Here is an 11,528-nt window from a genome sequence, read left to right as displayed (position 1 = left end):
TAAAAACAAATTCTCTTTTTTTTATTATAAAAAACGAATTAGATTCTCTATTTTTCAATCTTTGTGCAATTTTCGGATAAAATTCTATTATCCGGCTTATCCGGTTTTGCTGGATAAAATGTAATTGTTCGGTTTTACTGGATAAAATCCGATATCCGACAAATCATTATCCGTTGCGTATCGAGTATCTATATTATCTAAAAAAATCATTATCCATTGCATCCCTAAACATGCTACTAATGAACAAGTAGCACTATCTGCAGTGAGCTACTTTCCTCACAGCGAAATTTTAATCGTCGGTAAAGAATTTACCTATATGATCAATTAGAATACATCATTACTGTGCAGTATAATTGCGTACTATTATACATTCAAGATTCGAACGATAAATCTACAGGTCAATAAAAAACAATTATTGTGACAAATTATTAGAAAAAAATAATAGTAATAATTTATATGATTTGCGAATTTTGTGATCCAGTCTTAGATGTTAAAAAGGTAACTGCCATTACCTTACAAGATTAATAGCGGGTTCAATTGGAGATATTGCACACTGATGTACATTAAAGCCGTCGTATACAAATCGATATAAAAATGCTTGTTTAATATATATTAAACAGCGAAATTTGCAATACACTTTATTGTGCAGTTTCATACAATATTGTTTTATCATTTAAAATAAAATAAAAATAAAATTTGTATTTTACTTTTACATTCAAATTAGATAAATATACAACCAATTCAAATGCATCAGTATGCATTAGTATGCTCAATCAAATTCGCTATAAGATAAGAGGAGGCATTACACTCACCGACACACGATATGCAGCAGCGAAGTAATAGACGTAAATCTATAACAAGCAAACATACTGAAATTATAGCAGTGACTAAAATATTTGTATTAATATTTTAAAATATACAATTACACATTCTAATTTAAAGTGTTACTTGTCTTTTAAATAAATCATTAATTTAAAAATTATAATAAAAAATATATAATAAAAATTATGTTTAAGAATATCCCAAGAAGATTTTTTCTTTAGATGCCATCGACAATCGGCTTTTGAGATATTACATCATCAAATGAAATCGCATCTATAAATCTTAGACTCGATTTTTCATTTTCTAATTAACTTATTGTAACAAGCTTTCTACAATAATTTGACATTATCTAAGTTTAAGTCTTAAGCCGTAAGAAATTAATCAATTTCTAATGGCTTAAAACTTAAAGCTTAGGTAATAACTTATTGTAGAATGCCCAGACTTACACATATTCTACAATAAACCATTAGTAATAAATCAAAAATCAGAAGTTAGAAATTAACCAATCATAATCAATTATTCTTCTCACATTCCACTGAAATCCATTTCTAGCTTCTAACTTCTGATATATTACTAATTGTTTTATTGTAGAATGTGTATTAGGAAAAAAGCACAGATTCTTGCATAAGACGTAACACATAAGAAAGTCTTTTATTTTATAATAAGGCATAAGAAAATCAATCGGTCTTTTATTTTATTAAAAACTTTAATAACTTTGTACAATAACTTAAATTTTAAATTTTAAGCTGTAAGAAATCGATCAATCATAGCCAATTATTCTTCTGACATTCAACTATCACTGGTCAATTTCATATGGCTTAAGACTTAAGCTTTGGTAAATCCGGATCTACAATAAATTTTTAAGTCTTAAACCATATAAGAAATGGACGAATCACAGTCAATTATTCTCCTCGCATTCAATTATAATTGTTCAATTTCTTAGGGCTTAAGGCTTAAAACATCTATTGTAGATCCGGACTAATAGTTTATTGTAGAAAACATGGAAAGGAAGGAAATAAAAGATGTTTCGATGTTTCATTTTCGTATGCATTATGCAAGACTGTATTCCCGCTCTTAATCTGATGAAAATGTAAAGATTGTATTTTTTTAGCTATAGTTAATCACTAAATTGATGATTTTATAGTGTAACTTTTTAAAATTACCACTACAAAGCCATCAGTTTAGTGATTAATCGTAACTATAATATATTCTGTGGTAAGTACAGATTCAGTTGCTTTGTCAGTGTTGGCGCGCGAAATGGCGCTAAATCCCGAATCGAATTACAACAATTTCAGGGAATCTCGACAAATCGCCGTTTACGAACGTCGGATCTATACCAAATGATTGCCATCAACAAGATATCGCAATACAGACTCGGTAATGACTGTAACTTACTAATTAGACTCGCATAATACCGCCTGATTCGGAGTCGACTCGTTCTGCATCCGCGATGTATTAACGACGACGAGAAATGACGAGAAATGACGAGAAATTGGCGAGAAATCGTGAAGCGGCGACAACTTCACCCCGTACAACACGAGTCAAGCTAACGGCTAAACATTTCCATTCCTATCGACTTTTTTTTTAGAAAAAGAAAACGTAAAACGTTCTTCCCGACTCAAAACAAATATCATAAAAATTACTATACCTGCGCAATTCATCTTTGAGCGGACTCGACCTATTTTTCGTCAAAATGTAATCAAATTACACGATGCTGGCGCCGGATCGCGCCGGCGGGCGCTCTCATTTGAATCCAAGCCGTTCGTTGACTCAGAGAGTTTTGCAGGACAAACTCCAGGTGGCGGACGTGGCGCCTGTACGATCGCAGGTGGCGGCAAATCGCGCGGTGCGTCGCACGAGCGAGAGGTGAGGTTATCGATGCGGCGGAGCGAAGCGGAACAGCCAGAGCTGGAGGATGGGGACCGTGCGGGGGACCGCGCCAGGGGCCACCAGGTGTAACTCATGTAACTTGCGCTCGCTCGAACAGTGCACTGCCGTCCCATCTCGGCGTCGTACTGTCGCTGTCGTTTCCTTGCGCGTTTCTTCTCCTTTTTTTTGTTATCACCGAATTCTCTATCAGGATCCTTGCCGAGCGTCTCTCCTAGGGGTCACGGACGATGCTGTCCGGATAGCCGGATTCGCGAAGCAGCGAGGGACGCGCGCGAAATGTCGTCCGAACGATTTCATAAGTGAGTGCACTTGTCTTCTTTTTTTTTGTTTCTATTTATTAAGAGGATGCCGCACGCGGTTTTCTCTTTGTCGCTCTCTCTTTCTTCCGACTCTTCCTCTGCTCTTGTTTTCGTACGCGCTCGCCCATAGGACTTGTCCCGGAAAGCATAGAAATGCTGTGGAGTGAGGTACTCGTCTTGGGATTGAAAAAAATATTACCGAGTCTTGACGGCACGGAGCCGATCGCGCGAAGCGGATGCGATAACACGAGGAAAACAACTAAATACACTTCATGAATATGTTTTGTTCTTTTTGCCAATATATAAGATTAAAACTTACTATTTATCTTTTTTTTTTCTTAGTTTCTAGAATTGTGCCGTTTTTATAAACGTTGATTAATTTTAATTTTGATTCAACTTTCTATTGTTTTCTAGTTCTAAGAATTAGAAAAGGATAAGGAGCAAATTAAACCGAGATTAAAGTTAATCTACATTAATATTATAGAAACGGATATTACAAAAAGAGTAAATTGAATTGAGATTAAAATTAATTTTATAGCGAATTCGATTGGTCACACTCAGTGCGAATTGGTTCACATTAAAGCGTACATAAATTGACATAAAGATGTGTTTAATATAAATATAGAAACCGGTTAAACCGTGAAATCCTCAATACACTTTATTGTGCTGTTATATAAAATATGTATTTTAAAGTTTGAAGATATATAATTTATAATTTAAAATATAATTTGCAATTTACTTTTGCACTCACAAAATTAAAACAGTGTATAACGATTTTAATTTATATATACAGTACTTTAATCACGTCCAATTAAATTTTTTCTTTTTTCTCCAAAAAAAAAAAAAGAAAAAATAAATCGTGCAAAAAGTTTAATTAAAAACTTAGTTATATCTGATTTGTAAATCTTGTAAGATCTTTTTTTAATATATTGTAATCTTTTTCTTAATACTAAAAATGTGAATAAAATAACATTTAACCCTTACAGAAATTTAATACTGGAGGGTAGTAATAATTACTTACTTTGAATATTAAAATCACTAAACAACGCGATGCTCTTTTACTCAAAATAAGTAATCACTATGTCTCTAATATAATATATAAATCCTTAGTACAGTTCGATATTTCTTATGTTCCATAGTTCTTTCATAATGTATGAATTAAAATTTCGTTCCAGTGTCACGTAGAATGTCGAAAGATTTTTTACCAATATATACGATTCAAATAAATTGAACGATTCGCACGGATTAATGATAATCGCTCTATCTCATCAAGGAAATTGGATCAACGTTTATCAAGTAACTGGAACGAAATGAGAAGACGTGAACCGAATCGAATCTTTCGTATTTATAATCACGAAGTGCAATGAGCTGTCGGAATAAATGGAGGCACATTATACACGATAATTAATACATTGTGTTTTAACAATGTTAAAAATATTATTAAGTTGGACGGAGAGATGCTATGGTGATTCTCAATGAATATACGCATGCGGTTTAATAATAAAAAAATTAGGAGATTTCGAATAATTATCTATGAGCATAAAATAACTATGATTATGGACTGTTTCATGCGGACTGTATCATGTATGTACATCGGAAGAGCGCGTGCGGAATTCATGCATGAGAGGAGACCTGTGCTCTTATTTCATTCACTACGGGAATTTATCACACAGATCATCTGAAAAATTTCTAGCGGACCTAATCAACTTTCGTAGCAATGGAGAATGCTGTACATTGTGCGATTTATGTGTTAATTTTACGGAAAAAGTCTAAATACTACCCAATACGTTTATCTATTCTATCGAATTTCGAGATATTTTTTTTACCAAAATTGATTTTTCTCAAAATGTATGAATTCTTAATAATTAATTTAATAGTTTTAATAAAAGGAATATCTCCAAGTTTGGTTATTTTAGTAAGTTGAATTTTGTAATTAAATCTGAAAATGATAGGAATTGATGAGAATAAAGCAAGAAATTTGCATTTGCAAATTTTTTAAAATCTTTTATTTTATTTCAAATACAATAATGAATTTACCGTCTGAAATTAAGAAATACAAAGAAAAATTATAATACATCAAATTTGTATATATTTTTATTATAGCTTGTGTGAAGTTACACTGTTTAGGATAACAGAGGATTAATGTTATAACTCGATGACATTGATGAAGTAATGTGAAACGATATACGCTGAAATCATTCGTGGAATGCAACATCGGCGAATCGAAAGTAGATGCTGTCTCACCTGACAAATCGTGCATATTTTCCTTAACATCTTAATTTTTCTAATTAAAAAGAAAAAAATGTAAATCTGTTGCATCGCGCTGTTGCAAGCACTTTAGTACTTTAATTAAAATATCACGAGCCGCCACGGATTATCAGATGTTGAGACGCGTGGATATAATACTATGGGGAGCCCGCGCAGAGATTTGCAATTTTTCCTCGAGCAACGTGACGATAATTATAAAAAATAATCTGGTTAAAATCAGATAAGGCATTACGCGATGCATCGCACGATAAAATAATAGGTACAATTTTCAGAATACCGTACTCCGAATATCCTGAAGAAGTAAAAATATTTTTCTTATAAGAAGAGAAAGAGAAGAAAGCAAAATATATTGCGCATATATAATAAATAAATATTTACTATCAATTAAAATGTATCCAGATTTGAAGTATACTGTATAAATACGTACATTTATCTTCATTTTTCTACATATTTCTTTATATACATTACATTAATAATAATAAGCTATTTAATAATAATAAATAATTATTACAATTGCAATTAATTTAATTAATAATTGCAATTAATATAAATGAAATATTTTTTATCAACAGACATCACGTAATTGTACTTTTTTGTGAATAATTTTTTAAATAAATATTAATATTTGTATTATTATATTTTTAATATTCGATTTTCAACATATGAAACAACATAAGCCTAAAAACATCGGACTTATAAAGAATATAATAATATGCAGACTATTCTTTATCGAAGGGCCGCGCAAGAAGGCACGTTGGATGTTCTGAAGGAAGCCACGAGAAAGGATTGTAACACGCGAGATGAAGGAGGAATGACCCCGACATTATGGGCAGCCTTCGAAGGCCACGTAGATGCTCTGAGACTGCTGGTCGCTAGAGGGTATGTGCATGCCTAATCTTATTTTTCCTTTTTACAGTGACCAAGTGTAACCAGCGTGTCGCATTTTACAACGGCATGCGATAGTTGGTGCATGCGACAAGACGTTTCTTTTCTAATATTTTTGTCTGACTACGTACAATGCATCTGAATATTGCAACTTGTTGCAGATTGACTTTACACGATTAATATTGTATTATAATAAATATTGCATTATTAAATCGCACGTACGTATATTGTAGTACGACGTGAAGCTTTTTCGTTACAGAAGCACGTTTGACGAAAAATATATAATAACTTCGTGTTTTGTCTACTCACACGAAACATTGGTGCCCATCAGGCACGAGGTCGTCGTGCCTCGTGAGCACGATAACCCCACTACTTCATAATTAATACTTACCTTAACTGCAAGCCGCTCCAAAATACTGTAGTCCCTCGATGCTTCCGGCCGTTTATCACGAATACTTTGTCGAATATCTGCAGACTTTTAAAATAAACGTTAAAAATAATCACATCGATCTCTAGTAAGTTAGCAAAACGATGTCGATTTGAATGGTCCGCTCTTAAAGGTCCACTCGGGCCCTTAGTTCTGCTATTGTATATCGTAATAATACATGCACGGAACCGGAAGCACGCATTACAGGTGTCCATCGACTGCATAGTTGCGGAAACCGCGGTCGAGTGCATGAAAAACAATAGAACACATACTGATAAAAGGTAGGTCGAACCAGACCTCCGAAACTTCAATACATTCATTTACGATACAAATAACGAGTAAAATGTCTATCTATCTTTGTTTCTTATTCAAACACTTCAAATTATCTTTTCTTTTCATATATTCAAATTCGATAAAAACGATCAATAAATTCTTATGAGATCACAGAAATTTTTTAATTTATTCTACAATTAATGTAATCAATGTAAAAATTAATTGTATGTCTGATTGTACGAATTCTTAAAAATAATTTTTTATCGTGAAATTTCTCCGGAGATAAAAAAAATGTTCCTGATCTATTATTAAAAATAATAGTAAAATAATGTAAAATATATCTTATTATTTAAATATTTTTTGCCTTTCGGAGCGCAACAATACTTTATCAAATATCATGAAATAATAATCTTTTTCCTGACAAAGGAAAAAATATGAAAATTGTTTTATTTTTTTATATATAAGATTTTATTCTTATATATATTTATAAATTTTTATATATTATATATTTCTTTTTACATATTTTTATATATGTATTTCCTCAACTTTCCTAATTTATTCTTCATTCAATCTTCTTTTCTTTGCTCATCATACTTCTTTATTCACCGAATTAAATACTGCTTTTAAATCAACAAACATTGCAATCATTTTTTCTTTTTTTTTTTCTATCTATTGATTTATCAAATAATTTATTACATCGTCTATCATTCTTATATCTCTTCTAAATCTGATTATATAGATTCATCTTTTGTCTTCTCTTTCTTCATTCTTTTCACTAAACAATCATGTAAATTTTAATTCAGCACAGACATTATTGTAAATCTTCTATATTCTTTTATATTACTTCCATTCTCTTTTTTAATTATCAGCACTAATTCCTTCTTTGCATTTCTTTAGCCATCTCTCTCCCCTCCAAATCTTATTACACCCTTTCCAGGTCCATTCCTTGAAGCCCTCGTCTCCATCTTTCCCAGTATCCTATGTCATCAATCCCTACCGTCTTATCTTTCAAATTCTTTTCCTATCCCCTTCCTCTTATCTTATTCATATCTTTCTCTCCTTCTTCTTTCCCCATTCCTCCTCTAATATAGTATTTCTAATATCTCTATGAAATACTCCTACTTTTCCATCTTTATTTCATCTCTATTTACTCCTTTTCTTTTTTTCTCTCACTATGTAATATTTTCCACATTTTACTCTCTTTCGCTCTTTCTTCACCTCCCATCTCATTTTTTTTTCTTTCTTTTTCTCATACAGCTTCTTATATCTTGTCCTATTCCTGTATCCATGCATTTTCTCTGTCTATTTTTTCTATTTTCTTAACATCCCTTTTACTTGTTTCTTTTTTTCCTACATTTTTTATTCTACTGTTCTTTTTTCACTATCTTCATCCTTTTTTTCGATTATAATCTCCTTTATCTTCCAGTTTCTTCTGTTTCTTTCTAAATCTTTTTAAAAATCTTTTTAATTCCTACCCCCCCCCCCTTCCTAAATCCTGCACCCAATTTTTTATATTTTTGTAACTTCTCCCTTTCTTTAACTATTCAAATTCCCCTTCTTTCTTTAATTCTACTGTTATATTAGTTGATGATCCGAATCCACTTTCTCCTTTATCTCCATTCTTTCTTTATCTTCTCTCTTTCTTATCCCCTTCTACTAATATGTCATAATCGATCGCCTAATCTTGCCTCTGTGTAGGAGTCCATTCTTTTTTATTGACCTTTATATATATCCATTCAATATTATTTACCTTCTTAACTATACCTTTCTTAACTATACATTTTCTATTTGTTTTTCTATCCTTCGATCTTCTTAATTGTACTTAATTGTACTTATCTTACTCTTTTTTTCTTCTCTTATTTCTACTTTTTTTTCTGGTAGCTTACTCTTGTCTGAACAATAAATAAAGATATTAATTATAGATAGGAATTAGTTCTACTCCTTTTGTTCCACTAACTTATAAGACGTCATGATTGTTTCATTATAGAGGCGACCCGGACAAGACCGATTACTTCGGGAATACATGCTTGCACTTGGCAGCGGCGAGGGGCCACGAATTCTGCGTAAAATTCTTGGTGAAATTTGGTTGTAATATCTGGTCGCTGGATATCGACCGGCACTCTGCCCGTGAACTTGCGGCGATAAACGGCTATGAGAAGATTCTACAGTTTCTAGATATCGCTCAAGCTGATCAGGAGTTAAATAATCGCAAAAAAAGCCGGATGCTCCGGGAAAAGGCGGAGAGAGATGCGGAGAAGAGGTACAGTTGTAGAATGTAATTTGTTTTTGCGTCTTCTATTTGAAAAGAGAGAGTGAGAGAACATAATATCGCTGCAATTTGCGGATTGTTTCCATCGATTAAATCATTTCCATCAATCGTGTTTCCGTGATAGAGTACATATAATTTCTTTCACAGAGAATTTTTAATTTTTTACTTACTACAATTAGCATATTGCATTATTATGAGTTATATTAGAGTTTAGTTCGATTTCTTTTAACATTTTATTTTCTATTTTAAATATATGTAAAAATATCTTTGTTAAGATTGAAAGAGTATATGAAGAAACAGAAAATGGCTGAAATTAGGGCGGAAAAAGAACAGAAGAAACTCATAAAAGATCGTGCTAAATCAGACTTCGACGCAATGAATGAGTTGAACTCTCAACGGCCCGGGGTACTGACCTTTAGAGGCCGAATGAAACCTTCGCCAACATTTAGCGACATCGTTGGTACCACTACGAAGAAACACGGCAGCACAGTTTGTCGGAAAGCTTTAGCTAAGAAAGCCATCAACGACTTTAAAGTCGTAGAGGTAAAAAAAATACATAAATAACAGACTGTTATACAGTTTTTATGACTCAAAATAAAAGTATCAAAAAATGATCTAGAAGTAATTTAAAAAATTTTTAATGTCATAGTATATATAAAAACAGAAATAATAAAAAATCAATATTTGAGAGTTAACTCATTCTACATGATTTTTGTTTATTTAATGCTTTCAGTAAATATTACGTAATATCATATATGTTATTGTAGGTTGAAGTAAACGGAAAGAAGTCGGTTCGAAGTCTCACTGGCGTTCGTCGAGATTCTGAAGTTATGTACGTAGGCACGTATGACACCCAGCCTCAACACATGGGCATTAGGAGAGGAAAAATCTCTGATGTATGGGGCACTCTCAGTAAATCCCAGAGCACGCCCGATCTCTTAGGTGAAAGGATATACGATGAGGAGGAGGAGGACAGAGAGGAAGAGAACTTGAATGTTGCGAAGGACACCACTTTTCTTCAGGAACCAGCTAGTATCTTCAATCGACCTGGTTTCGGTTCGGTGGCTTTCAGAAGGGCGGTTAGTCTTAACATTTGTACCTTAAATCGAACTTACAGTCATAAGTAAACAACAAGTACTTTGTTTACATGAAACTGATATCAAGCTAGAAAAAATTATAAACAAGGAAATTATTCTAAAACATAATTTCTGTATATCGAGCTACTTTTTATTTTCTTTAGAAATTTCGACTTATAGAAATTTATACAAGTTACATTTTTTATTTTTATAATCATTTTAATGTCACACTGTAATCTCTTCATATCCACAAATATAACTGTTCCACATGATTACCTTCGTAATAACTACTCAACTAGAAATCGGCTTTAATGTTATGCAGCGTTTTCTTTTACGACAAGATAGCTATCGCTTGTTTCATTTGAATCATGATTCCAAAGAAACAAAGAAATTAATTGTGGGAATTGTTGCAAAAACGCTAACGATCTTTTAAACGATTACAGCAGAGAAATACGTAATAGATATTCATCAGATGCGCTAATAGCTCAATTATGTAACAAAGTGTGAATAGATGGAAAATGCATTAGAAGCGCTAATTAATAATTTTTTTATTTGTGTGTAAGTTAATTCGTAATTTTTATAGATAACATCTACGCTGGATAATCTACCGGTCACGCAGACAGATGTTCATCTGCAAAACAGCAATCTTTCTGCAAACGGTTCTACAAATGGATCCATAAACAGTAATAAGTTCAGCCCAAACGGACACAATGAAGAAATTAGTATAGGAAGTGCTGGCAGTTTGGCACGCAGACAAAGCTTGTGGGACGAGGATCTTCTTTCGGGTAAGTTTAATGAACCTTGTTACAAAGTGCAATGGAATACTTATGCAACTTTAACAATACATTCTATGTCGTAAGGAACGATGCACGATAATCAATCATCTTACCTGATTTTTCCGCATTGTTATGTTTTGTGTGCAAAAGAAAATCAGAATACTACAATATTGAATTTATCTATGAACAGAAGGTGAAGAGACAGACGAGGAATGGACACCTTTGCAGAGATTTTTAGTCGCCAATAATCTCACGTCTATACATCCTATTTTGGAATCAGAACAAATCGATCTAGAAGCTCTGATGCTGCTCACTGAAACAGACATAGCGGCCCTCAAACTTCCGCTCGGTCCGAGACGAAAACTCACTAATGCAATCGCCAACCGAAAAAAAGCGCTGAGCACGTCGGAGAATGTTATCAAGGATAGTAGATTGTGAAAGTAATATATTGCACAGCCATAGAGATGAACTGCTGGTAACAAAATTATCCATTCACAAATACGATGAAATAGCTATTAATGATTTGCATACAAAAGATAAAAG

General features: G+C 32.7%; 1 protein-coding gene across 1 annotated transcript; it reads left to right on the top strand.

Annotated features, from left to right (window-relative positions):
• The first annotated feature begins 2,829 nt into the window (after positions 1-2,829).
• Positions 2,830-11,528, top strand: LOC108751682 (Usher syndrome type-1G protein homolog). Its single transcript, XM_018491988.1, has 7 exons — positions 2,830-3,011; positions 6,015-6,158; positions 8,852-9,124; positions 9,409-9,676; positions 9,901-10,212; positions 10,793-10,994; positions 11,176-11,528. Exons 1-7 carry the CDS (start codon positions 2,989-2,991, stop codon positions 11,421-11,423), a joined length of 1,470 nt encoding a protein of 489 aa, XP_018347490.1. The 5' UTR covers positions 2,830-2,988; the 3' UTR covers positions 11,424-11,528.

This window comes from Trachymyrmex septentrionalis, unplaced genomic scaffold (assembly GCF_001594115.1).
Source record: "Trachymyrmex septentrionalis isolate Tsep2-gDNA-1 unplaced genomic scaffold, Tsep1.0 scaffold51, whole genome shotgun sequence".
NCBI classification, from domain to species: domain Eukaryota; kingdom Metazoa; phylum Arthropoda; class Insecta; order Hymenoptera; family Formicidae; genus Trachymyrmex; species Trachymyrmex septentrionalis.
This window is presented reverse-complemented; position numbering and strand designations above follow the sequence as displayed.